The 27,082-nt window shown below is 47.2% G+C and overlaps 1 protein-coding gene across 5 annotated transcripts in view; it reads right to left on the minus strand.

Moving 5' to 3' along the window:
- The window catches only part of UBE4B (ubiquitination factor E4B), a 101,014-nt gene that overhangs the window by 15,665 nt on the left and 58,267 nt on the right, over positions 1-27,082 (minus strand). For all 5 annotated transcript variants that reach the window (XM_053660300.1, XM_053660302.1, XM_037165646.2 and 2 more), the window contains 13 exons: positions 26,514-26,628; positions 23,198-23,281; positions 20,721-20,777; positions 20,062-20,178; positions 19,864-19,962; positions 18,954-19,067; positions 17,299-17,497; positions 13,856-13,994; positions 10,508-10,607; positions 9,207-9,334; positions 8,514-8,612; positions 5,606-5,841; positions 176-302 (listed from right to left, as the gene is read on the minus strand). In XM_053660300.1, coding sequence (XP_053516275.1) covers positions 176-302; positions 5,606-5,841; positions 8,514-8,612; positions 9,207-9,334; positions 10,508-10,607; positions 13,856-13,994; positions 17,299-17,497; positions 18,954-19,067; positions 19,864-19,962; positions 20,062-20,178; positions 20,721-20,777; positions 23,198-23,281; positions 26,514-26,628 — 1,614 coding nt within the window. The remainder of the gene's footprint in view (positions 1-175; positions 303-5,605; positions 5,842-8,513; positions 8,613-9,206; positions 9,335-10,507; positions 10,608-13,855; positions 13,995-17,298; positions 17,498-18,953; positions 19,068-19,863; positions 19,963-20,061; positions 20,179-20,720; positions 20,778-23,197; positions 23,282-26,513; positions 26,629-27,082) is intronic.

A 27,082-nucleotide genomic window follows, 5' to 3' on the forward strand; every position in this document is an offset into this window, starting at 1 on the left:
CGTAAGCACAGACATTTTGATAACCCTGACCCTGAGCAGGACCGTCTGGGAAATTTAAAGGAGGCCGAGACCAAGCGGACAGTCAACAAGAGCCCAGCTGCGAAAGCTTCTAAGCAGCCACTCTACCTGTGATTTGCAAGAGAGCAAGTTGTGACATCAGGGGCCTGATACTCACTTGAACTCCTCCATGAAGGTGCCATGGTGAGCTATGTTTTGCCAAAGGCTTTTGAAAATGGTGCTGATATGATAGCGAATGGTGAACTTGTCATAGAACTCGCTGGTAGCTCCGGTATGCTCGACATCTAAAAAGAAGAGGGGAAGTGAGTGAGGGATATATACTTTCTCACCCTTTTAAAAGCAGTTAGCACTGCTACAATGTTACTGAGTGGATACAAATCTGCAGAGCTGAAGAACCACTCGAGTCACTGGGAGTCACTGGGAGTCACTGGGATACCGTCCCCTCACTGAAGACCAGAGACTGAATGACCATGCGCCCCCCAGTTTTAGTTATTAATTTGCAGAAATTCCACAGCACTTCAAATAAACATTCCTGAGCAGGAAAAAAACCGGGTTAAATTTTACTAGGGTCCATGTACCTATCAAATGTGACTACTGTTTTAAATACTTTATAGTATTAGGCACATTTTTAAACGTGCACCAAAGTGGAGAAAAGTGAGGAATCCCCACGAACTCGTCACCCATCTACAGTGACCAACATCCACGAACCTATTAAAATGGAACAAAGATCACACTGTATACAAATGACAAACAGCTTAAGCAGGAGAAATTCCTGAATTCATGACAAATTTTGAAAAGAGGAAAAACTGTGAGGTAACGACAGTAAGGCTTAAGAAAAAGACAAACTACAATAAGATGTTTTCTGTCCCCCACCAACTTGGAGAACCTGGGAGCGTGACGACACCGGGCGTGGGGGCGGGGTGGCAGACACTGCAGATGCCAGTGGGATGGATGGAGACCCGACCCATTTAAGGCAACTGGATGCCCATCTCTCAACCTACCGATTCTGTTCAAGAAAACAGGTACAGGCGAATGGACACGCACAAGTAATGCAGAAACTGAGAAGACACAGAGCAAAATGCTAACAAAAATTCTCTCGAGTGCAGAAGTTATCAATGATTCTACTTTTTTCTTGGTAATTTCTACAGTTCCCAACAAACACACATTTTGTGACTAAAGAAAATAGTCATTTAAAAATAAAACAGCCCTGGCTGGTGTGACTCAGTGGACTGAGTGTCGGCCTGCGAACCAAAAGGTCACTGGTTCCATTCCCGGTCAGGGCACATGACTGGGTCAAGGACCTGGTCCCCAGCTGGGGGCGTGCAAGAGGCAACCAAGATGTTTCTCTCACACGTTGATGTTTCTCTCCCTCTTTCTCCCTCCCTTCCCCTTTTCCTGAAAATAAATAAAATCTTAAAAATGAAAGAAATAAGCTAATTCACACCTACTACACAAAGACCTGAAATCATATGTATATTCATTAGGCCAACCTTTTCTAAAAGGTGAACTAAGTGTCATTTTATTGACTGTGTAGACAGACGTGTGAACTGAAGTGTGGAGAACTGATTTAGTGGAGTCCACAGAAGACACTGGGGCGGTGGCGGGGGTGAGGGCACAGCCTGTTACAGCCTCTAAGTTGCTCTTAATACTGCAGACTGGGCATAGCAGAGGCGAAGCGCCTACTGTTCGCTTGTTACTTATCCATACACACCTCTCCCACCCTTTACATAAAAATCCCCTCTTACTGTTACCTCAAAACTACTTCAGCCCAAGTTCTGGTTTCCAGTCCTCCTCCTAAGAGGCTGGAAAGGACCAGACCCCGGCTGACCCCTCCGTGCCCGATTCCTTAAGCTGCCTGGTTTCAGGGACGTCCCTCAGGTTCACTGCCCCCTTGCCTGCCACACTGTGGCTGAGACCTCGGTCCACTCCTTCCTCTCATCTTCACCGTGGTTCCCAAGACGTCTCTTCAAAGACCCTCTCCGACCATGCTTCCTAGAGGAGAGCAGTGCCCTCCTTCACACTCCCTTTCTTATTTAATAAGCACCTATTCACTGGCGCTGGGTCTGTCCTCCAGCTGGAATGTCTGACCCCCAATGGCAGGGAGCTGACATCACCGCCGAGAGGCCCCACATCAAAACCTGCGCAGACACCCAGCAGGGGCTTCACGGGCACTTGCTGCCTTAGTGCCAGGCTCGACTCCGCTAACGCTGGCCTTGCTGAGCCAGATCAGCCAGGGGAGAGGTGAGCCTTGAAACGAGTCTGGCCATCAGTGTTCTTCTGTGCTCTGAGTAGCCAACTTTCAAGAGCTGGTTCTGAAGGAACAAACCACTGTGACACAAATAAAACACTCTAATTTCGAAACTAAACTTTATTTTTGAAATGAAAATTTGACCTTAAGCATGTCCTAAGCTGGCCTACTCTCCCTGGTTAGGCATAAAAAGGTGCCTGCTCTGTATCTCAGGCTGTGACGTGTCTGAGACTCAGCCACGTTCAGGGGTCAGGTTAGGATCAGAGATCTCAGCCTGGATTTGAGGAGTGAGTGGGGGACTGTCCCCTTCCCCTCAGGCTCTGCGGCGCTGGTCCCCCGGTAACTGCAGGAGGGACAGCGCAGCAGCCAGGAGCACCTGTGCTCAAGTCCGACTGCTGAGGGCGCTGCCGCTCGCTAGCTGTTGACCTTGAGCAAGCTTCTTGACCTTTCTAAGCTCCAGTTTCCTCATGTGTAAAATGGGGTATTTATAGCACCCAGCTTGGGGGCTGTGGTTGGGATTAAGTGAAAGGATCAGTGTCTGTTCAGTAAGTGGCGGCTATTACTGGCACGGGTATCATCTCTCCCTGACTACAGAGGCGTCCGGGGCCGGAGGGCGCACTGCTGGCTGGCAGGAGAGAGGACAAAGGTCTCCCGAGACCTCATGGGTACGGCTCCACCAGGCCCGGCTATACCCCCCACACCCTGGTCCCTTTATTCAGAAGCCACAGAGCCAGGTCCTGGGCACTGAGTACAAAACGCACTTAACTGTTTTGGTTTTAATACTAACATTACATGTTTACTGTGGAAACTTAAAAAATGAAAGAAATAAACTATAATTCTAGCATTCAAAAATAACCAACTTCCCAAAGGGGGAAAATTGTGACAACTGTAATAGAATAAACAAGAGTAAGAAAGATACTGAGTAAAACTCTAAAAAGAGAAATAAATAAAATGTATGAATTGCTGAAAAAATTCTCCCACACACTTTTCTGTCACATATATGTACCAAAATGTGGTCGTACTTTACATACTGTTTCACTACTTGGCATTTTCTTCACTTTTTATTACCTACCTGCTTAATGCAAATAACACATTATTTTTCATGACTCATACAGATCTCACTGTATGGATAAACTGTAACTTACTTAATTTATCTAACATTTGCAGGAATTTAGGTTGTTTTTAATATTTTCACTACAATGAACTGTAATACATAATGTTAGTGGATTATTATAATATCCATTTACATACATTTACGATTGTCCCACAGAACAGATCACTAGAAACTAAGTTTACATGCATGAGGGTGTACTGTTCATTTGATTGCTGTCTCTCTGCCCCGAACCCACACTTTATACTTGGCTTCGGGATGCTGGGGCCAAAGGCTCCCTTTGCAGGGGCCATTTGTTACGCTCGCCAACAGGGGGCGCTGCAGGAGAACAGGCCAACTGAAGGTGAGCAACGATGCCCCGTCAGCAATGATGATCCACCGCAGCAGCGGCAGAGGCAGGTGCCTCTGGTCTCCAGCTCTGCGCCAGACCCTCAGGACTGGCGAACTTGTACAGCTGCAGAGACACCAACCCGCTGGTCAGTGCCCTCCTCAGGCCTGGGTCCCAGTTCTGTCCAAGCCCTCGCCTGAGCTGCTACATTCCAAAAACGCCAGTCCCTTCCCCTGGTTCCTCCAGCCCGGGGCACAGGTGATGGCTGCCTCCTGCACCTGTGCTATTCCGATGCCCCCCTACTCGCCTTTCTGTCTTCACGTATTTGACCAGTTCCTTACACCACCTTCTCTCTATTACAATAATAGGTATGTTTCTATTTTCCTGACTGGACTGTGACTGATAAATAGGATATGAAGACTTCTAAGGCTTTTGGTGTGGACTGCCAAGCCGCTTTCAGAAAGCCTTCGCCAACGTAAACATATTCTCACGGCGTTTCATAGCACTAATTCTGCACACTAGTTACAGGGGAGAAAAACAGGCTTCTGCAAATCAGTCTCTTTCTCTGTGAGCACATCAGCGCTAGGCATTCGCATCTTAAAAATAAATTTGATAGGTGAAAAGAGGTACCTCATCATTTTAAGAAATGCAGAATTATCTTCACTTTAACTGAGCCTGGGTACCTGCAAGGCCCGCAGCAGGCCCCGCCCTGCACCTCACCCTGCACCGCCTGCGTCTGGAGGGTCCAGGGTCCTCCCTGCAGGGCTACGAGGCAGAAGAGGAGCACAGGGAGCCAAGACGGGGCCTTCCACCCAGCAGCGCTCTCTGCCGTTGCCAAAGTGAGGATGTTAGCAAAATGTCAACAAAACTTCAAGGGCTTGTGAACTTGCTTTAGGTTTAAGAGGACATAGGTAGGCTGAAGGAAGAGACATTCTTAGAGGCCACAAAGTAACTGTGACAATGGGGACAGGAGGTAGACAGATTCTCAGAACCCTCAGAAGTGGAGAGAGATGACAGCTCCAGCCCCAAATGAGCAGGAGCAGGTCCTGGGCAACAGGGAAGGGACGGCCGTCCCTGGACACAGAGGAATCCTAACCGCTGTGGCCGTTGTGAACAGCAAGCAACTGTGCTCCCCGAGGCCGGCACTTCTTTAGGTTCGACAGAAGAAGACAGAAAGGACGCACTTACTTTCCTGAAAAAAGATGACCTGGAGAGAAAACGCTCCATCAGTACGAGGTGTGCCCTCGGGAGAGGGCGGAGGAACGGGCCCCACAGGGAACAGGCGTTATGGCAACGCACCGGCAAGGCAGGGGCCGATTACAAACAAGCACTTGGAATGCACGCCCACCAGGCGAGGAGGCCCCCTGCAGAGCGTCTGGTGTGTTTCCGGTCTTGCTCACCCAGGTCGCCCGGCGCCCAGAGCAGGGCCTGGAGCAGGCACGCGCTAAAGGTGACTTCATGGATCGGGGAGGCCTTCCAGGACCCTTACTCCGCTGGTTTGAGTGGGGTCCCCCAAAATAAGAATTTTTAACTCTCAGTTTCAAAATTCTGGGTTAGTGGCCAGTGTTACAAAGCTAAGGCTGTAAGGTCAAAGCTAAAATAAACCAGGAATTTTCAGGCAGAAACACCAACTTGTGCTACTGACAATAACTGGACCTCAAGGGTACCTTCCTGGCTTTCAAAGGCTCCTGCTCAACCAGCAAGGACAAGTCTGAGAAGGGTCAAGGTCACAGTTCCACAGGGCGGCGGTGGGGGGGATTAGGAACAGTTCACACTCTGCTGGCAGCGGGGCAGTAGGTTATACTCATAACTGGGTGTCAGGACACTTGGTGACAGGTTTAGACTAACTTCACCCACAGGCTTCAGACGGCCTGGCCTCCCTGTGCACCTGGGAACCTACCTGTATAAAACTTCATCAGGGAAGGGACCAACAATTTAGTGGAGAGAGGATGGTTCTCGATCATTTCAAAAAACTTCTGGGTTCGCGGCTGAACAGCGGGGTTGGTCATGAACATGACTTCTACCAGCTTGGCCACCAGATAGGGGTTTCGGATGTAGTTCTGGTTGCATAACATCACAACGAGGAACATCACAATATCCTGAGTGCAGGGCTCATAAAGCACCTGAGGAGAGTACCTGGACAGAGGCGAGAAGGGCAAGAAGTGACGCGCCGAGAATCCCAACCTGGGCAGATGCTGCAGGCGGGAGGGGAGTCAGGGTGCCAAACTCCCTCTCACGTGCCAAGTTCAGAGTGAGTGCTCATATTACAACTAGACAGGTTTAAAACCCACCACGTCTCCTGGCCGTAATGTTCTAGAAAATAAACCAAAGCTCTGATTAAATCATCTGGTGTATTTCAGAAAAGATCTTCATTGCCCAAAACATTAAAAAAATGTTTTTGATGGAGTTAATCAATTTTTTAAATATTTTATTGTTATTACAGTTGTCCCATTTCTCCCCTTCATTCCCCTCCACCCTGCATACCTCTTCCACCCACATTTCCCTTTAGTTCATGTCCACGTGTCTTAAGTTCTTTAGCTTTTATTTTCCCATACCATTCTTGCCCTCCCTGTCTATTTTCTGCCTGCCATCTATGCTACTTATTCTCTGTACCTTCTCCCCCCACTCCCCTATTGCTAACCCTCCATGTGATCTCCATTTCTGTGGTTCTGTTCCTGTTCTAGTAGTTTCCTTAGTTTGTTTTTATTTTAGGTGTGGTTGTTAGTAATTGTGAGTTTGCTGTCATTTTAGTATACATGTTTTTTTATCTTCTTTTTCTTAGATAAGTCCCTTTAACATTTCATAAAACATGGGCTTGGTGATGATGAACTCCTTGAACTTGACCTTATCTGAGAAGCACTTTATCTGCCCTTCCATTCAAAAGGATAGCTTTGCTGGATAGAGCAATCTTGGATGTAGGTCCTTGCCTTTCATGACCTGGAATACTTCTTTCCAGCCCCTTCTTGCCTGCAAGGTCTCTTTTGAGAAATCAGCTGACAGTCTGATAGGAACTCCTTTGTAGGTTACTGTCTCCTTTTCTCTTGCTGCTTCTAGATTCTCTCCTTCATTTTCATCTTGGCTAATGTAATGATGATGTGCTTTGGTGTGTTCCTTCTCGGGTCCAACTTCTCTGGGACTCTGAGCTTCCTGGACTTCCTGGAAATCTATTTCCTTTGCCAGATTAGGGAAGTTCTCCTTTATTATTTGTTCAAATAAGTTTTCCACTTGTTGCTCTTTCTCTTCCCCTTCTGGTACTCCTATAATTTGGATGTTGGAACATTTAAAGATGTCCTGAGGTTCCTAAGCCTCTCATTTGCTTTGATTCTTATTTCTTCATTCTGTTCTGGTTGAATGTTTCTTTCTTCCTTCTGGTCCACTCCTTTGATTTGAATCCCAGTTTCCTTCCCATCACAATTGGTTCCTTGTGCATTTCCCTTAATTTCAATTAGTTTAGCCTTCATTTGTTCCTCTAATTTGAGACTAAAATCAACCAGTTCTGTGAGCATCCTGATCAGCAGTGTTTTGAACTGTGCATCTGATAGGTTGGCTATCTCTTTGTTGCTTAGAAGTATTGGCTCTGGGGCTTTGAGCTGTTCTTCTGCTGGAGCCATAATGTTTCGGTCTGTTCACACCTGTTACGTACGAGGGGTGGGGCCTTAGGTGTTCAACCAGGGCGGGGCCACCCAAGTCCCTAGGTTGTGACACTGTATTTAGGGGCAGGGTCCAAGAGGGAAAAAAATGGTGCTTTGCTCGGCTCTCTGTTGTATTTCAGTCCCTTCCGCTGCTTCCCCCAAGACAACTGGTCCTTTCTCGTGCTGATTCCTGTGTGGGTGGGCTTGTGCGCATTCTAGGACCCTGTGGATTTCTCCAACAAACTTTCCTGTGAGGGCTGGAATCTCCCTGCGCTTCAACCCCCACAAGTGTTTCCAATCGGTGTTTTGAGGCTTTATGTGCCAGCCCTAGGACCTTGGGTTGTGCGATCTGTCTCGCCCCCTAGTTATCTGTGCATGAATGTGGGACCACTGCCCGGTCAGCCAGCCACCCTGCACAGGGTGCCCCACTTCTCAATTGCCGCCTTGCTGGGTCTGCCCGTTGCCACCCCATGCCCGGGGTCTGCCAGCCACAGCCTGGGTGCCCAGAGTCTGCCCGGTGCCGCCTTGTGCACCTGGTGTCACCGCTTCCTGTGCCGCGACGCCTCTCAGCTCCGCCCCTCCTACTGGTCTGAATGAATGTGTCTATTTTAACTCCTTGGTTGTCGGACTTCCACATAGTTCAACTTTCTTTCAGTTTTGGCTGTTTCTTTGTTTCTGAATTGTTGTTGTCCTTATTTTGGGTGTTGGAGGAGGCACCTCCATCTTGGCCGGAAGTCTCTCATTTTAATTTTTAAAAATCTAAAACGTCACTTACAAGCTCAGCCCATTACCGTGGCACCTTCCTCCAGTTTTCCCACTGAGGAAACTCGGTGCACAGTGTACATGCGGTGTCTCCGCCTCTGCATTTCCACTGAGATATTTACAAGCCGCTCCCACTGTTTCTCAGAAGCACGTCATCAACTAGAAATTCACCTCGGTCTCCACAGAACACATCATCATCCACACAGCTCGTCCCCGTCTGTCTCTGAGATATTCCTGGGACTGGCCTGGTGCCACCATCTGCACTTCTTTGCTGATCTCCGGGCAGCATTTAAAGCAGCCACCAAAATTTCAGGCATACAAGCATAAAATGGAGGTTTGCAGCAATATAATTCACCACATACATGAAACATATAAAAGCATATTATAACTATGTAATATGTTAAAGAAACTTACTGTACAATAAAAAATAAAAATTCAGCAACATCTTCTACATAAAACTCAGGCAATGCTGCAAACACCTTGGGGACGTCTGAACTTAAAGGCAGTGTTACACTGTCAACAAGAAGAAAAGCACAAGTTACAGTTGGAGACGACAGAGGCACACATTTGTACTTCAAGTAGCATCTCCCACTCCTGCAAGCGCCAGGGCCCACATCGCAGCTGCAGACCGCCCACTCGCAATGAAAGGACCGTGACAAGTAAAACGAAACGGCTGCCTCCATGGCAGGGCTGGCCAGGCGGTGACAGAAAGGCCACCAGGGTGCTCAGCCTGCTCCCTAAACTGGCCAGGTAGGCTCCTGGGACCCGTGCTCAGGACAGCTCAAGAGGCCGCAATCTCCAGCTTTCAGCTTCCAGTTTACAGATTTCATTTTCTACCAGCCAAAGAGTGGTAAAAATAAAGCCAATTCCTAAAAAGCACTATGTCAAATTTAAAATGGCAGGTGCTGACATTTCCTTATTACTCTTAACTAATTACAAGGAAGGTATTTGTTAATAGTACTGATTTCACTGTCTATACGTATACAATCTGGCAAGTAAAAAACGAAGTCTCGCTAAGGCAAAGGCGGTGGCTCCGGTCGTGGACTCTGAAGCACAGCAAGGACAACAAAGCCCAGAGACGAGGGGAAGGGGACCAGGGGCACTCACTCGGGATAGGCGGGGTCCAGGATGCGGAGCAGCAGCTGAATGAGAAGGCCGTAGAAGTGCAGACATCTTCTCAGGAAGCCCTCGTCAAGTAAGCCGGCGTCAGCACAGGCCTTACATCGTACCAGTTTCTGCAGAAGGAGGCATGGCCCACCCGTGTGAGTCGGTGGCTAAGTACCTGCAGCACGCTGGGTGGGGACGGGCTGGGCTTCGAGAGCCTCACCGCTAACCAACTTTAGGACGCTGGTCACGTTCTAAGAAAAACAAAATGTGTGCCACGCGGACCCCTGGGCACAATCCCAGAACACAGTGAGCGCTCAGAGGCAGGTTGCTTACTGTCACATTTAAATAACCCAATCAGGGAGGGGGCTGACCAGGGAGGCCCTCTGGGTGTCAGGGATGGTGAGTGGGAGGAGGCCTGACGAATCTGCATCTGAACTCCACAGCGCCACCTGCTGGCTGCCCCTGGGCAAAATGCTTGTGCACCCAAGGTGTAACACCTACCTCCGAGGACCTGTGAGGATTAAACACACACTGACATGCTAATTTAAACCACATATGGACGCCTTGAGACATTGCTTGTGGACTGCTTAAGGGTTCTACACACCCCGATAACAGCTCCCAGTTTATTCTGCACCTCCAAGAAGTCTAGTCTCTTAGTAAATAAAACCAAAATCTTGTGCCAAAAATCCAAGTCAAATACAATTTCTATAGTTATCCTACTAATCAAGAAAAAGCTTTGGAATTTGAACAAAAACATAAGAAAAACGCATGAATTTGCTACCTAAGCTTCCCTTGTACAACTTCTTTTAAAGCCGTGTCTCACAAGCACAACCCTTCCCATCCCCGGCTAGGTGCCGTGTGAGGGGTCGCTTTCAAGTAAGAATGAAGAATGAGGTGCGAAGGAAACAGGCTTTTCCACTCCCTCAAATCCACTCTGTTAAACACCATGAAAATGCCTGGCTGGATGCATGCCAGTGTGTTTTGGGTGCAGGGCTGGCGGGTAGAAGATGGAGTGGATCCTGCACAAGGCGAGGAATAGAGGTGATGTTACATTGCGGATGGAAGAATCGATGAAGAGTGCACGCCGTCAGGGCCACAGCATAGGCACAGTCTGTGCTGAGATGAAAATATTATGTAGATACATGCAAAGCATCAACAGCTTTTGAGATGCATTTTATCTTGGGGGGAAAGAATAATGAAGAAGAAATAAAGACATGAAAACGGCTCAATCAAGGCGCACACTCTGGTGGGAAATCCACTATTCTGAGGCTGGTGCAGGACTGTTCGTTAGCCATACAGACCTTCAGCTGAGTTTTGCAGCGCTTCAGCATTTCGCGGTGTCTGGTTGCCAGCGGGGAATCTTTCCACTGGCTTTCGTTATTTTTCAAATCTTCCACAGTTCTGAAACCAAAGACCCTTAGTCACGTGACAGAAAACACACAGATGCATTATGCACCCTATCTATCCGTTTTGACCATTCCAGCGACTCTCCGACACAAACTTCCCCCGATTTTAGCATTTCTAAAATCAGAGACCATCTTACAATCAATGACAAACTTTGGTTCAACTGGCAGCATTTTTCTTTTCTCACTGGCTGCTAAAATGATGCCTGAAAACTGATGACAGCATTTCTGTGCACGACCTAGTCCGCCGAGAGGCGAACCCTCACTGACGGCTGAAGCGAACACTGTGCCACGGGGGCCGCTCGGTTCTGGAAGCAGCGGAGGCTCTTTTGTCCGGCTGAACCTAGAAGCAGCTTCCTGCCAGGCCGAGTTCAAAGGAGAACCTTTTCTCCAGCCATTTCAAGGATGCGATAAACCAAACAGTAATCTTCGAAAAGCCTCTTTCTCTTTATCCCAGATGAACTAGACCCTTTGGTGTGTGACCAGAACATGAGCGTGCTAGCAGAATAATGCTCCGCCCACCAAGATGTCACATCTTGATCTGCAGAACCTGAGTACATTTGTTACCTTACACAGCAACAGGGACTCTGCAGATGGGATTAAGGGTATGGACCTCGAGATGGGGAGATTATCCTGGATTGCCTAGGTGGGCCCAAGTCATCACAGGGTCCTTCCTCGACAAAGAGGGAGTCAGAGTAAGAAAAGGAGATGTGATCACAGAGGTCGGAGAGAGGTCTCACGTGCTATGTAGGAGGGGCCGGGAGCCAAGGAGATGCAGGCCATCTCTGGAAGCTGGGAAGGGCTAGGAAAGAGATTCTTCCCTACAGCTTCCACAAGGATCGCAGCCCTGATTTTAGGACTCTGCCCCCCAGAACTATAGGATAACCACTGATGTTGTTTTAAGTCATGAAAGTTGTGAAAATCAGTTGCAGTGGCAACAGGAGGCCAGTTCTCTGACTCAGCCGCGCAGGCTCAGCCGGAATTTCAGGACAGAACCCTGGCGGCCCGAGGCTCTCAGTGGAAAATCTGCAGGGACGATCGGCAATGAAGACACAGAACGGCTTCCTCCGAGATGCTGGAGCGCTTAGAGAGTGCAATGACAGGCTCGAGGCACTAAAACCTCACCTCGAGGAAAAGTCAATGAACCAGGGAGTTTCTAAGATGATCACAAAGTAGGATCTGGTCCTACAAAGTACCAAATTCAAACATAAACTGAATTCCTAACCTTACAGGATCTTTTATCTGAAAGTTAGGACAAGGACTGGCACTCTGAGAACTCTAGAGGAGGAGTTCGGGGTATGTAACAGCGTCAGTACCCACACCGGAGTCCCCTGGCCTTGCCTGCAGCGGGAGCAGCGCCTGCAGCGCTCATGCCTGAGTGGTTGAGTCACAGGACAATGCCAAGTTCCCTCAGGCCCCACGCCTCATACGTCACTGCCTCAGAGTGACATCAGTTACTGTCCTCACAGGCCAATAACACTTCAATATGCAGGAGGAGTTCACACTGGAAAATAAAAAAGGGCAAGATTTCCTAGCACATTGTATGTTTCCCATTGCAGTTCTAACAAATTATCACAAACCTGGGGCTTCAAAGGACACAGCTACAGTCGCAGAGCTATGGAGGTCAGAAGTCTGAGGCGGTCAGCCATTCCTCTTGAGGCCCTAGGGAAGAATGTCTCCCTGCCCACTGCAGCTTCTAGAGGTCCCCCAGTGTCCCTGGCTCATGGACCACATCCACGAGCCCTCTGACACCTGCCTCCGCCATCGAGCTCCCTTTTCTCATCGCTTGGTCCTGCCTGCTCTGTCCCACAAGGACCCCTGTGATATGGGACCATCAGGATAGCGCAGGAAAATCTCCCATCTCAAGACTCTGAACTTAATCCCATCTGCAAAGTCTCTTTTGCCGTGTAAGGTAACATGTTCACAAGTTCTAGGGTCAAGGACGTGAGTATCTTTGACCCTGTTATTCCACCTACTAAATACGAGGTGACAGGGATGTGGGAAGTATGGGCAGGAATGGGCTCTGAGATGCTTCATCAGCGAAATAAACAGGTTCACACCTACCAGAGGGTCTGGATGCAGCCTTCCCCGAGGGGGCTGGGCAGGGTTCTGCTCATGCGCCCAGTCATTTGTAACTCGGAACTGACAGCGACCTGTGCTGAGTGGAAGTGAGTTGCCAGGAATTCCCTGATACCATTCAGAGGACAGAACCCAACATTACGGAGCTGGGACTCGTCGTGGAAACTAACTGGTTCTGGGAGCTCAGACCACTGCCCCCAGGTACACACCCCCGACTGTGCCCCAGAAGACACGCCCCGTTTGGGTGGTGAAATCACAGGGTGAAGGGGACACCACCATCACAGGGTGAAGGCAGTGGGGGTGACAGAGCCAGGGGGTGACAGAGCCAGGGGGCACCCGTTCCAGGACGACAGCACAGACAGACCCGCAGCCACAGTCTGAAGCTGTCACAGGCTTCTCTCAACTACTCAAGTGTAAGCTGATACGATCAGCAGATGGAAAATGGAAGCAAAAGATGAACGAACTTGACTTAACTGACACATGAAGCACTGCAATAAACTACCCAGAAGGCACGTTCTTCTGGCCTCTCTGAAACATTTACTAATGGAAACGTTAGGTGATAAAGCAAACCTCGGTAAGGTTCAAAGGACACAAATCAGAATATGTCTTTGATCATAATGGAATTTAGTTAGAAATCAAGACAATCTGTTCAAAACTTTTGCTTCCTGTTTTGCGATTTCTGTTTGTTCGGAGACGCTGGTGCATGGGGAGAAGTGTCCAGATGAAGAAAAGCGACAGTGGTGTTAGGGAACCGGACACTGAGGCTACCACCTGGCCATTCTGGTCTCTTAGCGCCTCGGGGCAACACGCAAACAGTGGGTTACGTGCTGGTGGGGTAACGACCTTGTTCGTCAAGAGAAACCAGAGCCACTGTTTCACAGCCCGAAGAAGGGAGGGGGCTGCGTCTGGAACCCAAGAGACCCTCAGAAGTGCCTGCTGGTGATATTGCAGCCAATGCAAAAGTTCATGGAAACCTGTTGTAACCACACGCCGAGGACTGAGCACTCCAAGAAACCGAAGTTTGGGTCCTGAGACTGTGTGAAGAACTCTGGCCAACTGAGGAACATATGTGCCCCCCGAATTCGAGTCAGGTGGGCCCCACAAAACTACTTGCTTGTGAGAGCACGTGGTGACCCAGGCAATCTCAGGACAGGGCATCGCACGCACCTGTTAAGCTCCCGGATGGCCCGGAGTCTGCGGATGTAGCGACGGCAGCTCGGCAGGATAGAGAGGTGGTGGGCGTGCAAGGTGAGGAAGAAGCATTCGGTGGGGAATTTCGGCTCAGAAAATGGAGGCTGATCTCCATCTAGGGAAAAAAAACATAATCCCCTAAATAAAACTGGTTACGGGGCTAGATCAGAGAAAAGCCACAACTAATGAGGCAAAAACACTTGAATTTTCATGAAGTTTAAGGACACTTTAAAAAATTATAGACAACAAAAGATAAAAACTAAAAAAAAAACAGTAACAACAATGACAAAAAACCCCACTGTAAAACACTACGGGGTAATGTTATAAGAAAAACAGAATTCCTGTGAACGTCATTTAAAGAGTAGGTTTTCTTCCCCATCTGATTAAATGTTTACATATATGTACACCAAAAAATCTTCTGTATTTTATACATTTTATGACACAGGTCATAAATGTCATTTAAAAACCTCAAGGTGACATTAGATTACATGAATAAGCTGCAGCGTCTGCCATTTCCCCGCTGCTGGGCACACGGTTGTTCCTAACTTTTCTGTTACAAACAGTCCCTGGAAAGTCCATGTACTAAGTACCGTTCACTCACCCCCAGCTTTGGAGCACATGCTGGAAAATGGAATTGCTGAGAATGGCAGTATCATACTTTTTGTTATGAATCCCCAGAATGCACGTTAGATGGACTAAGTCAATAGATTAAATGACATCTATTAGTTTACAAGCTTTCATTCTACCTTATTATCTAGTTTTTGGATAACTTAGTTACATAATGACAACTTAGATTTCTTTCAATTTGTATCCAATGCTTCATTTTCCCCACAAGATGACTTTATTTCCTATGACACATACTACTTACATTCTGTCCCTAACAAAAACACCCATCTCTTGGTAGAGTACAGTTTTCTCCGTACGTATTTCTAACAGTTCTGTATTTTGAATGGCATAATTTTATCAATTACAGGACACGTATTTTCCTCCATTCTTTTATTCTACATATTCATTTTGTCTTGCTCAATACAAAATCTATCTATATGTTAAGATATATATGTATCTACACAAAGTCTCTGACAAAAAGCTTCATTTCTAAAATTATTATAAATTTCTCTCCCTTTCACAGAAAAGTCAAAATCCTCTGGGGTTTTTCATGTTTTCTTTGCTATATTTTTAGAAAAATGTTTGACCTTTGATTCTCCTAAATTTATCAGTCTATGAGGTCTATTCCAGGACAATACCAAGAGCTCCTCATTCGAATGACATTAATCCAGTACTGACTCACTGTTCATCAGACACTCAGTCCTAGGACAGATGAACTATTTTTCTGGAGTGTGTGCATCTGCCCACGATGTTGCCACTGCCTAGTCCATAAAAAAATGCCACAGGGTTCTGATGTCTGTCATTAAACAGCATGTTTTACTGTATGAAGTAAAGATCAATAACCATAATATTTTCTAAACATTCACACTTTATGCCATCAATTCATTAAGATCTATGAAATCTTTTATGAGAACTTTAATAGGCCCATATAAAATCTATATGACTTAGCTGCTGCTATCATATTTATTATATATATTTAAATTCAGAACACTGTATTTCCTTCCATTTCTTCTACAGAGCTATTTGATTTTGGCTAATCCAAATAAGAACTGTTTTACTATATTCATATTTATTGCATATCATATATCTAGCTCATAAATTCAATTTCTGGAGAAGTATTAATTGTGAGGAATCACTAGCGTCCAAATAGAACAATCCCTTTTCTAGACTCTATAAACTCTGACTTCTTAGCCGGGGCAGCTGTGAATCACCCATCCACACAAGCTGGGATGTGACCACTTAGCTGAGGCCCAGGATTGAGCTTCTTTGGGTTTGTACCAAAATAAAAAACTGGAAAAGCAGAAAGTCAAGCCACCCTCTTAGGACTCACTTTCAACCCAGTATCATAACCGCTGAACTAACCGGCAACATAAAATGTGGCGCCCATTTCTCCTGCATTTCCACTTTTCTGTTTTCCTGATCACCTGCCTCCCAGATACACGTCACCTGTCGCAAGCTTCCATAACTGCCCTCTGCCTGCCGCCCTTCCTTGTCTCGTCTCCGGTGGCTTCACCCCTTCGCACTCTCTCCCTCCGCCTCCCAACCTTGCTGGGCATGGCTGCTTGTAGCCGGGAAAATGGCTGAGGTCAGATGCGTAGCCTCTCTTCTTCCTCCTCCTTCCGACAGGCCTTCCTGCTGGACGGGGCCTTCCTCAGAGCGGACCTGCCTTAGCTCTCCGGCCTTTCTTCGGGCAGCTTGCTCTCTGGAGAAGCCCCCTGGACCTTCTCCTCCCAACCCCGTAACTCCCTGGACTCCAAGAGCCCAGATCCGAATTCTGGAGTCTGCCTGGCTTATCTGAACTCAGGGCGCCTGAATGAAACAGATTCACAAAGAATTAGACTGCTTCTCTCACTATGGACAGGTGTCCAGTTTGCAATCAAACTAAACATGGTGAAGGGTGCACTCAGATCAGGCCACGTGGTAGAGGAGGCCCGGACTCGCCGCAGGAGACCCAGGCAGCAGCGGGACTAGCTGATGAGCAGGCCAGGTGACCTCGGCACCTTCTGGAGCCTCAGTCTCCTCACATGTAACTACAAGACCGCACAGTTGCGATTCAGATACTTACACTTCTTTTCCTGACCAGCCCATAAGCCTACGGACAGAACATTTCCCACGGAATGGAAGGCACACTAAAATCTCTAGGGCGTGATGCTGCCTACGTTTTGGTGAAGATTCACCATGACTCAGAGAGTTCTGTACTGGATGGTCAGGTCTGGCCCGAACGAAAGCCATGACTGGTGAGTATCAATAATGTTGACTGCCCTGAGCAAGACAAAACCACTGGGTCCTGAGACACAGTCCCTCCTCTGCCACCCCCACAGAGTGAATCTTGAGGACACGAAGTCCCTCAGTCTGATGGCAGCACTCTAGGGGAGAGGAGTCGGTGAAAACTGTCCCTGGAGGAGAGGAGAACAGGCCAGAGGGAGCGAGGTGGGGGCGGGGCAGGAGCTGACAGGGGTGCTGCCTTGGTGTCGAATCCCAGTTGTGGGATGAGGCTCTGAGTCCAACTGGTAAAGGTTGTCTATCTATTCTTTCATTATTAAAAAAACATGCCCTGGCTGGGGTGGCTCAGTGGATTGAGCAAGGGCTGTGAGCCAAATACTCACTGGTTTGATTCTCAGGGCATGTTCCTGGGTTGCAGGCCAGGTCCCCAGTGGGGGCCAAGTGATAGGCAACTACACAATGATGTTACTCTCCCTCTCTTTCTCCCTCTCTTCCCCTTACTCTAAAAATATATAAATAAAATCTTGTAAAGACAAGTAAAACACCAGAAGGGCAGTATTTAGTGCCCCAACGAGGAGCACGGCACTCACAAAGTTCGGTCAGCCAGTCGCTCACGTCCTCCATGGTGGCGTTCACTCTGGTCTCGTCGTGGGGAAGAGTGATCCGACACCTTGGGTGGAATATATATGTGGGATCAACCGTCTCTAGCTTGATCTTCGTACTTAGCTGCTGCAGCACCCAAAGGAAATTCAGCATAAAGCCATCTGTAGAAACCAATCTATCATCCGTCTGTGAAATAGGAAAGGAAGTATTTAGAATAACGATTCGAACAGAAATTCTAGCACAACTTTACGAGAAAGGTGACCAAATGTGCATCTTCAAGTCAACGACAGGACATGTGCATCACGTCCCCACTGTCACTCCACCAGCAGGTGCCACTAGTTGAGCGTCAAATCATATGGGAAGCATTTTATACATTCTCTCACTGACTCTCTGCAACAGCCCTCGGCAGCCAGTCATCCTATTATTCACATCGTGCAGAGAAGGAAACTCAGGCCCAGGGGATGCACCGGATGTGCTCAGGGCTTCGAAATCAGTGAGCAGAAACACTAAACATCGCTCCCATTCTCTCCTTCGTTTTCCCTCAGGAGCATCATCAGAACAGTTTCACTGTCCCGCTCGGCTAAGTTCCTGCAGCTGACAGCAGCAGCATACTCCTGCAACAACCACACAACAACCACAGGGATGACAGTTAACCAGGCAGGGTGTTCGCGACGCAGCGGGCACTGTTCTAACAGCCTGACGCGCACAGTGAACCCGCACGGCTCAGCTCCACTGCTGTCTCCACTCGCAACGAGGCAACAGAGACACAAAGACGGAGCCGAGAACCCGCTGCTGGTCAACGGCGGAACCACAGCTGGAAATCCAGTCGGTCTGACACGAGGTCCACGCTTCACTCACTACATGTGTCTTTCCTTCTTCTGAGCAGAAATGTCACGCACTCATCAGTAACACAGCAAGCATGTCCCTGTAACCTCCCTACTCTGGCAAAACAAACCGCGCCCCTGGCCTCCCTCCCCAGGGCTGGAGCACTTGGAACCTCATATCCGGTCTCCATGGTCTGCTCCTGCCCCTCCTCCCACTCCAGCCCACGATCTGCACAGCCCCCTTGGTGGGGTCCTTGCCGAAAACCCTCCAGTGGCTCCTCACTACAGTTCTTATGACACTGACCAAACTGATGGAGCCTCTGCCACCCCTCCAGCCCACCACCCACCCTTCTCCTTCCTGTTCACTGTCCTCCAGCTGCACAAGTCAGCCTGGGGGGCTTGTTCCAAAGCTAGTGCATTCCTGCCTCAGGGCCTCAGACGTGTCTAAGGCTCTCTTCCCAGCCTTGAAACGGCAGGTTCTTTACCAGTCAGGCCTCTGATCAAAGGTCACCTCCTCAGGCCTTTCTGCCACTCAGTCAGAAGTCACCCCAGAGCTCCTTTCTGACACCTCCATGGTTGCTCTCAAGCCCTGTACCTTGCTTTAGTCGCTTCCTAGACACTACGAGCATCTGCAGTCATGTCTGCATGCCAACGCAGGTGCACCACACCATGAGGCTCGAGCAGCACCCGGAGGCCCCGCCGTCCCGCTCCACACCGCACCTCCAGTTCCTGGAGCGCTGTCTGGTCGGCCCGAGTACGCGGGAGTTCAGAGGAAGGAGTGTCGAGGGCAAGTCAAAGGAGCCGTTAGGAGCCCTTACCTGCATCTGGGCTTTTTTCATGTTGGCGTTGACGATCGCGGCCATGTAACCCAGGGCAGCCTCACGGGTTTCGCCATTTAGCAAAATACTATGCAGAATCTTGAAAAGCTCTTGCTGAAATTTATTTTAGACACAAAAAAATTTAAAACTTGACTTTAAAGTTATTCCTTTCTGACTTAAGAACAGCTAGCTTGCTTCCCGCTTTCTCCCTCTCCCACGTTCACTCGCTTTGGGAGAACCTGACCACAGGTGGAACAGAAGGGAAGTCCACACTCAACTGTGACCACATAACTAGCATGAAGGTGGGACATGGAGTGCAGCGGGTAAGTCGTTACAGTTTTTTTTAAGATTTTATTTATTTATCTTTAGAGGGGAAGAGAAGGAAAGGGAGAGAAATATCAATGTATGGTTGGCTCTCGTGCGCCCCCTGCTGGGAACTGGCCTGCAACCCAGGCATGTGTCCTGACTGGGAACTGAACCGCAATCCTTTGGTTTGCAGGCCCACACCTAATTCACTAAGCTATGCCAGCCAGGGCTTGTTACAGTTTTAATAAAATAGCCTTTGCTACTTCCTTTCTAGGATAGGCTTGAAATAAATTACCTTCATTGCACTACAATGGGCCTATAATTTTGCTCCTTTTGAGAACTGCAGATATATAATCTCCGTTTGGGAAAATCGGACATCGAGTAGTGTGCGCAGAATGACACCCCCGTGGATTAAACGTTTTACACGCCTAAGAGCAAGCTGGAAAGAGAGCCCAGCCTGTCAACCCAGGACTGTTCCCAGTGATGCCCCTGACAGGGGGACACAGTGTTCATGTGCAGTTACTGTTCAAGACGCAGGTCACAGTCTCTCTTTGATTTGCAACGCCCCCCCCCCCCCGCCAGGTTTCCCGTTCTGAGCACCTACCCTTCCCAGCTCCAAGTAATGCTGCAATGACTGGCTAACCACGCGAGTGTTTTCCAGGGTAATGGCAGGCCCTGAGAAATATTTTTCAACCACTTTAGCCTGGAAAGAGAAGGAACAAATTCATTCGACATATAATGTGTGTCTGGGAAGGAATCCCGGACATAAGAGCTGCAAGGTGCAAATGGCCAATATACTTACATCATCTTCGGCAAAGACTGAGAAGCTAAAGAAAGCCCCCAAGTAGGAGAGTCTCTGCAGCTCCCGCCCAGAGCCGGGGCTTAGCGTCTTAGGCAACCACAACGGCAAAGAAGCGACCTGCATGAAACAGAAGAGGCCAATCAAGCTGTGAAATCGGCACGAGACATAAGAATGTAATGAACAGAAGAGCTCAGCAGCCGTGCTGCTCAGCTGGTGTGAGCCGCTGGCACCGTGACCAACTCCTGACATCCGAAACGCAGACTCACAGACTCGCTGGCATCCCTTACCCCGGACAGAGGAAGGCCCTCCAACTCCTCCACATTTTTTGTAAGGTACGCTTTTAAGTTTTATGTTTAAGATCATTCGATGGAATTCAAATGAACTATTCTTATACTAAAAAAGGATTCCAGTAAATATTTTCGTAGGACTTGTTATTCTAGATGTACAATACTTATGAAAAAAAGTCACGAGAAAGTAAACAGCTTCATCCCAGGAAGTAACATATCACCATCAGTTTAACAGTGAAGAACCACCCACACCTGCTGCCGATGGCCAATCTAAACGTCCTCCAAGACACCTTCCAGACAAGGCTACCCGAAGGACACCTGCTCGGTTACATGCTCACCAGCAACGTGCAAGCCCACCAGGGAGGCACTTACCAAATTGCACACGGGGTGTGTCTTCCCAAACTTGGTTTCACAGAGCTCCCCCAACGCCTAGAAATCAGAAAGCCATTTAAACACACTTCATCTGAGTACAGCGTGAACACTGAGGAACAGCTTTAATTGCTACTATAAATATGTACGCATTCCCTCCAAACACTAACAGCTTCACCGGCTTTTTGATTAATAACAACACATCGCACCATAAAACGGATAAAACGGAAATATGAAACGAAACTAACAGCCACTCACAAACTTTACCCTGAGGGATAATCTCTACTGATATGTCAGTTAACACTTTCCAGGCATATTTTTGTGCATGTACACATAGAAATAAATGTGTATATTTTTACAAAAATGATTTTTTCACTTAATTTTTCACATCAAAAGATGTGCTTCGCAAACTTTAGATGGGTAGTCTCGTCAGTGCTAAACAGAACTATAAGTAATTACAATTTAATAAGCTATCAAATATAGGACGTATTTAAAAGTACTCCATGATTTCAAGATCTCTGGTATTTTTGAGAACTCCAAAATTTTCCTTCAGAGCCCCAGTCACTCTCATATTAAAGAATCAGGAAAAGGGAGTTTTTAAGGACAAACACAACTTCGCATGCCACGGCAACCCAATCAACGCCGTTTAAGCAGTGAGCTTCATTTTAAGCAGTCGGCTTCACTGACGCATCTCTGCGGCGCTCTGGGGCTCGGAGAGCCGTGGGGGAGGAAGAGTCCGGCTGCCCAGCGCTGGTCCCCACGTCACTGCCGCACACTCTGATCTCCTGGGCAGCTTCGGAAACCTCGATGCCAGGCCACACCCTCACCAGCCATGGGATGAACTTAAACTACAGCGCCTGGGAGGCAGGCCCTGGGGTTTTTTAAAAGACCACAGTGGATTCCAGGGTATGGCAGAGTCGGGGTCCACTGACCTAGAGAAGGGTCACAACAGTTTCTTATTTTGGCTCCGACAGACTTCCTCTGCCTGCCTCACACTAGTGTCCTTTCTCGAAGTGCACTCTCATTGCTGCACAAGCATCAATAATGGTGCAAAATACAACTATTGTCCCTCATAATGAAGGCCTTTGTCTTTTGACCACGAAGAACATTTTGTTGATCTCTGACACTAAAAGCTCCTTCCCGAAACAGCGAGCTAATTCAAACCACCAAAGTCAACAATTCCAAGAAGGAATATTTACATAATACAGTGATAATTAATGTGCACTGAAATATTTCGTCACTAAACTCAATCAGATTATTCTACTGCCTTTTATCTGCCACAGACAGAACACTGCATAAGGATTAATGGATTTTACTGGGGACCTGAATAACATGTGCAATGAAAAGAGCCCCATAAAAACCCGCTCAAAATTATTTTTAAAACTAAGACTTCCAGTGCCCCCAGCAGTGTTTTTAACGCCTAGCCTTTTGGTTCGATTTTGACTTTTTAAGCAATAAATGCATCTGTTACGTACATCAGTGTTGGCACTTATCACAGTGTAATTTCCTGACTGTCTTGTGGTCTTGGTTTTTGTGAGCACCCTGCGGAGATGCCCTTCGTCTAATCAGCTCCCAGGCCCCCAGTGTCTGGCACAGAACAGGCCCACAGTAAGTAATACTCATTACTTACTGGTAAGACACAAGGGCAAGTCAGCAGAATGAGGAAAAGGAACAAATGCAGTAAAAAAATATCGATTTCACCAAGGCCCCAGCTTACACAAGGCTGTATTTACACACAGACGTAATGAATTACGTTGATATCTCCCTTCGTATTTCTAGCATGAAAAATATTTCAAAGTATTCTTCTCCCCAAATTTCAAATTTCGGAGCAGAAAAGAGCCTGTGGTTTTGTTTCCGGCTCCGGTGTTTTCAGGCCAGCCCAGGTGCTGGGTGAGAATCTGGCTGCCACTTCTGCCCAAGGTTGATGCTTTTGCTCCCAGTGCCTTACGGAGCCAAGCATTTCCATCTGTGTCCAGTGAGGCTGGAGGAGAAGTGTACAGCCTCGGGAGATGGGAAGGCGAACGAGAGAATGAGCCTCAGATTTTCTGTGGAAAGTCACTATGTAATGGTAAAACCCTGTACTTTTCTTTATATAACCTTGCCTTTTTATTTGCATGTGTCTTTTTTTTAACAACAAAATTTCAATCCCAAGAGTGTGGGGTATGCTCACTGCCAGGAGACTCAGAAGGATGCCACCAATTGTCATTGTTTCCAAAGCTACCCAGTGAGGAGGAGCACAGTTTAAGGACAGCGTCCCTGACTCCTGTCCAGGCCTCGGGTGGCCGGGGCAGGGGCTGGGCTGCTAACTGTCTTCCCTGAGGCCTCTCACTGCACACCAGACACTTGGAGGCCAGCACCATGATTTTCCATTTTAAATTTGAAAACGAGGCTGATCGCGGACCTGAAAGGAAAGCGCACGTTAAAATAATCTGGAAGAAAACAGCTACGGAGCGGGTCAGGGAAAAAGAGCGCAGCTTTACCATGAGCGGGTATTTGAAGTAGTCGCTGTCCAGGGAGCACTCTTTGGCGGCAAGAGCCAGGCCTTGTAAAATGGGAATAAAGATCTGGAAGAAAACAAAACAAAGCAAAGTCAGGAATACAAATCTAAGAAAATGTCAAGAGCAGGAGGCGTCGCAAATGAAGTGCTGAATCTGAATGCAGCGGCGCTGCTGACCACTCCCCCCCATTCCCCGGGGAAAAGCTGTTTTGCGTGTAAGGAGCCCAGAATCCGGCCACCTTTGACAAGGCTGCCTGTTCAGCAATGCAGCTGGGTCCTCCAGAAGCGACAGGACCTGGAGAACCCCGGTACTGTGCAGGACGCCCAGTGATTCGATAAAAACTCATGAACTCGGAGCCTGCTATAGGACTCTCAGGGGCCCTTGCTTTAATCAGCTCAATTCTCCGCAACTCAGAGACCGCGTGTTTCTGATCACCAAGCACCTATAAGCTGTTAAAAAAAAATAAAACCAAACTGGACTACGTGTTCCAATACCTTCTCTACCAACATTTAAAAAAATTCTTTGTTGCCACCCTTCCACCTCCACCTAATTCCTTCGATCTTTCCGTTTATTTTGAAGAGAACAAGAAAAACAGACCGATAATGGGTGTTATTATTACATTAACTTTAATTATGTGCAACAGAGATAGCTGGTAAATGTTAAAATGAAAAAGAAAACTCAATCACAACGTTTTACCTCCCTATATGGTGTAATTAATATAACAACCCGCTATCAGAGCTTCAGGGCACTCAGAGTTTGCCACGAACACCAGGGCCCTTGGACACCGCACAAGACTAGCCCAGCACGACTCATCAGCAGTACGCTCACTGATCGACACATCTAGGGATTTCGTTGGGATTCAAGATTAATAATCACATTAAACAGAACAAGTCGTAAACAACAGCTGGCAAACTGAACACCAATGAACTGAGAAGGGAGTGTTCTACAAAGGCCCTAGAAACCCTGAAAATCCTTTTTCCTACTGATTTCCGCCCCCTGTATTGCGCACCGCCATCATTTAAGAAGCACAGTACTACCAAGTGGTGCCCTGGGGCGTCTGGAAGAGATCATTTTAGTTTCTGCAACCCAGCAATCGGGTAGAAGCAATATGCTTGCGTCAGCTAAAAATGGAGAGGGCGTGCTCCGGTGTGGAGGTGGGGAACAGCAAAATTGCAATGAAGAAAACAAAGAGAGGTTGCAGAATTACCAAAAATAAATTTCATAAATGGTCATCCAGAAAAACCTCTACCGTGGTTTTCAGAAATGCCATGAAGTAAAACACCTTTACTCTTTCTAACAGAGTATCCTCTTCTGTAAGTAGAGCTCATCAATTCATAATAAACAGACAAAATATTGCAAAGCATAACACTTTTCCAACAGTCAAATGTTACATACTATTTGTGTGACTTACACATTTTAAATAATCCTCGTACCTTCAAATAAATAGCTCCCAGCAGGGACAAAAAATGCTACAAGTATTCATCTCCAACCCTAAATTCTAGCAGCTGTTTATTTCTGTTTATCTGGGAATATCTACCTCAAATATTAGAGGGAGACTGAAATTTCAGTCGACACATTCAGTACTTTGAGTAAGACAAAACGGTGAGGCTGTTTTCCACTCTACTCATCCTTCCTGGCGAACACACACGGCGACCCCCAGAAGGACGAGCCGCCCAGGCTGAGCGGGTGGGAGGAGAGGTGTCAGGCTTCTGCAGCGGCTGCAGGACACTGTCGATACACTCAATGCCACTGAGCTGTCCACTGCCAGATGGTTAAATTTGGTACGTGAATTTCAGTTTCGGAGAAACAAAGAGGGAGGGCATTCATAACCTCTGCGTAAGTTTCTTTATGAATAAAAGAGGCGTAACATACTCTTTTCAGCTGACCATTGACTGACTTTATATAGTTGAAGCTACTCTGGGTTCCTCAAATGATGTCTGTTTGAACAGAAGTATTCTAGCTAATGCACATTACACATATAATATAGTGTATCAATTAAGCCTTTCAAGATAGTTATTTTCATCCGAGTTCACTTTCTTCTAGAGAAGAAAAGCGCACCATGGTGCCCTAAATATTCCTATAATCAACAAGACTGCCATCTAAGACAAGCAGCTGATGAACTCCAGACACAGAACATACGACACTCACTGGGGTTTTTACTCCTGGGCTGTTTTTCTTTTTTATTAATATTTTAAAGACACAAGTCTGGAGAACTCCAAGACCTTAAAATTAATAGTTATAAATAATGTTAAGTATAGGTTCTGGCTGGTGTAGCTCAGTGGCTTGAGTGCTGGCCTGCAAACCAAAGGGTCACCAATTCAATTCCCAATCAGGGCACATGCCTGGGCTGCAGGCCAGGTCTCCAGTAGGAAGTGCTTGAAAGGCAACCAACCACACATTGATGCTTCTCCTTCCTTTTCCCTCTCTCCAAATAAACAAAATCTTTAAAAAAAAATGTTAAGTATAAAATCAGATTAAAAGGAATCATATCAATTTTAGCTTTAGCTGTTATTCTTCTTAGTCACAAAAAGAGAAAAGATCATGCAACAAATGGAGACGATCTCATAAAAATCCTTTCATCAAGGGAAGTAGCTTGTGCAAGATCGCGCGGCAAAGCACCTACAAGACAGGCCATAAAGCAACAACCACCATGTAATGCTGAAAACACTGCAAGACTAAGTTTAGAAGTTATTATTATTATCATCATCATCAAGCTTTATTATTAAATATCACATATCTGCATTTTCACTTGATTTAACACCAACTGAATTAACAGTCAGTGAACGAATTAGTGAGGTATGAGACATCATGCCACTTTGCTGACAAGAAGACAGACTCTATGTGGTGTGTAGACTGCCACTGAGCTAGTTGGTCACCAACTTACTCATCTCCTCTTTGTAAACTCAGAGAACTCATTTTCAGCACTACTCATCTGGAAAATGTACGACATGCCTTATGCTATCTCTTGGTATTCCTGTGTTAAAAGCTCCTTAAAATCAGGGACAGGGCCTTATAATATTTCTTATTATCTCCTGAAGCACTTAGCACGAATGCTGTTTAACACACTCAGTGCCTTGCTGAGGAGCTGAAGTGGCTCACGATCTGAACAGTGCAGCTGTCAATCTGATTTCCCTAAGAAAGGAATCTCAGGTAGGTCTCCCCCCCCCCCCCCCCCAGCAAATAATACGTGCATAACAAAAGTCAGGATCAGGCGCTTTCAATTCCTGGTGCATTTACAAATCAGCCTCATTAGAACCTCCTCTGAGAACATTTTAGCAGCAAACTCACAAAACCTTACCTGCTTGAACACTTCTTCATCCTGGTGAGTGGTTCTCACCAGTTCTTGAATGAAGCCATACGGGAGATTCCTACAGAGCATGTACGGCACCAGGAAGGACGGCTGCTGCATGGACCTGCGGACCCACGGGAGGCAAGAACTGCAATGAACCAGCAACTCATGACCACCTCTCAGACACAGGGAATGCCCGCCAGCAGCAGCTGCCTGGGCAAAGGTCAAACTCAAAAGTCCCCAAATATTCAACATAATAGTTTTAGGCAAAAGATCACCCTTCTTCTCAATATTAATCCGTTTCTATGTAAAAAATGAGAGCCGATTCCCAAACTACCGATTCCTCATGATTCTCTAGTACTGAGTAACAACAACTGCTTGTGTGATCCATGGGAAAAGATGATCGTCACATTTCACTGAAAGCCTCCACTGATTTAAAGCAGCTGCTTTTAAACTAAATGACTAATTCCCTGCCTGGATGTCAACGTATTCCAACAACGGTCTATCTCAGCAAAGCACACAGAGAGGGGTTTCTTTCCCCGGTACTTCAGAGAAAAAAAGGGACCTCAGAAACCACC

The sequence above is a fragment of the Artibeus jamaicensis genome, unplaced genomic scaffold (assembly GCF_021234435.1).
Source record: "Artibeus jamaicensis isolate MK-2021 breed Jamaican fruit bat unplaced genomic scaffold, CSHL_Jam_final scaffold_847, whole genome shotgun sequence".
Classification (NCBI taxonomy): domain Eukaryota; kingdom Metazoa; phylum Chordata; class Mammalia; order Chiroptera; family Phyllostomidae; genus Artibeus; species Artibeus jamaicensis.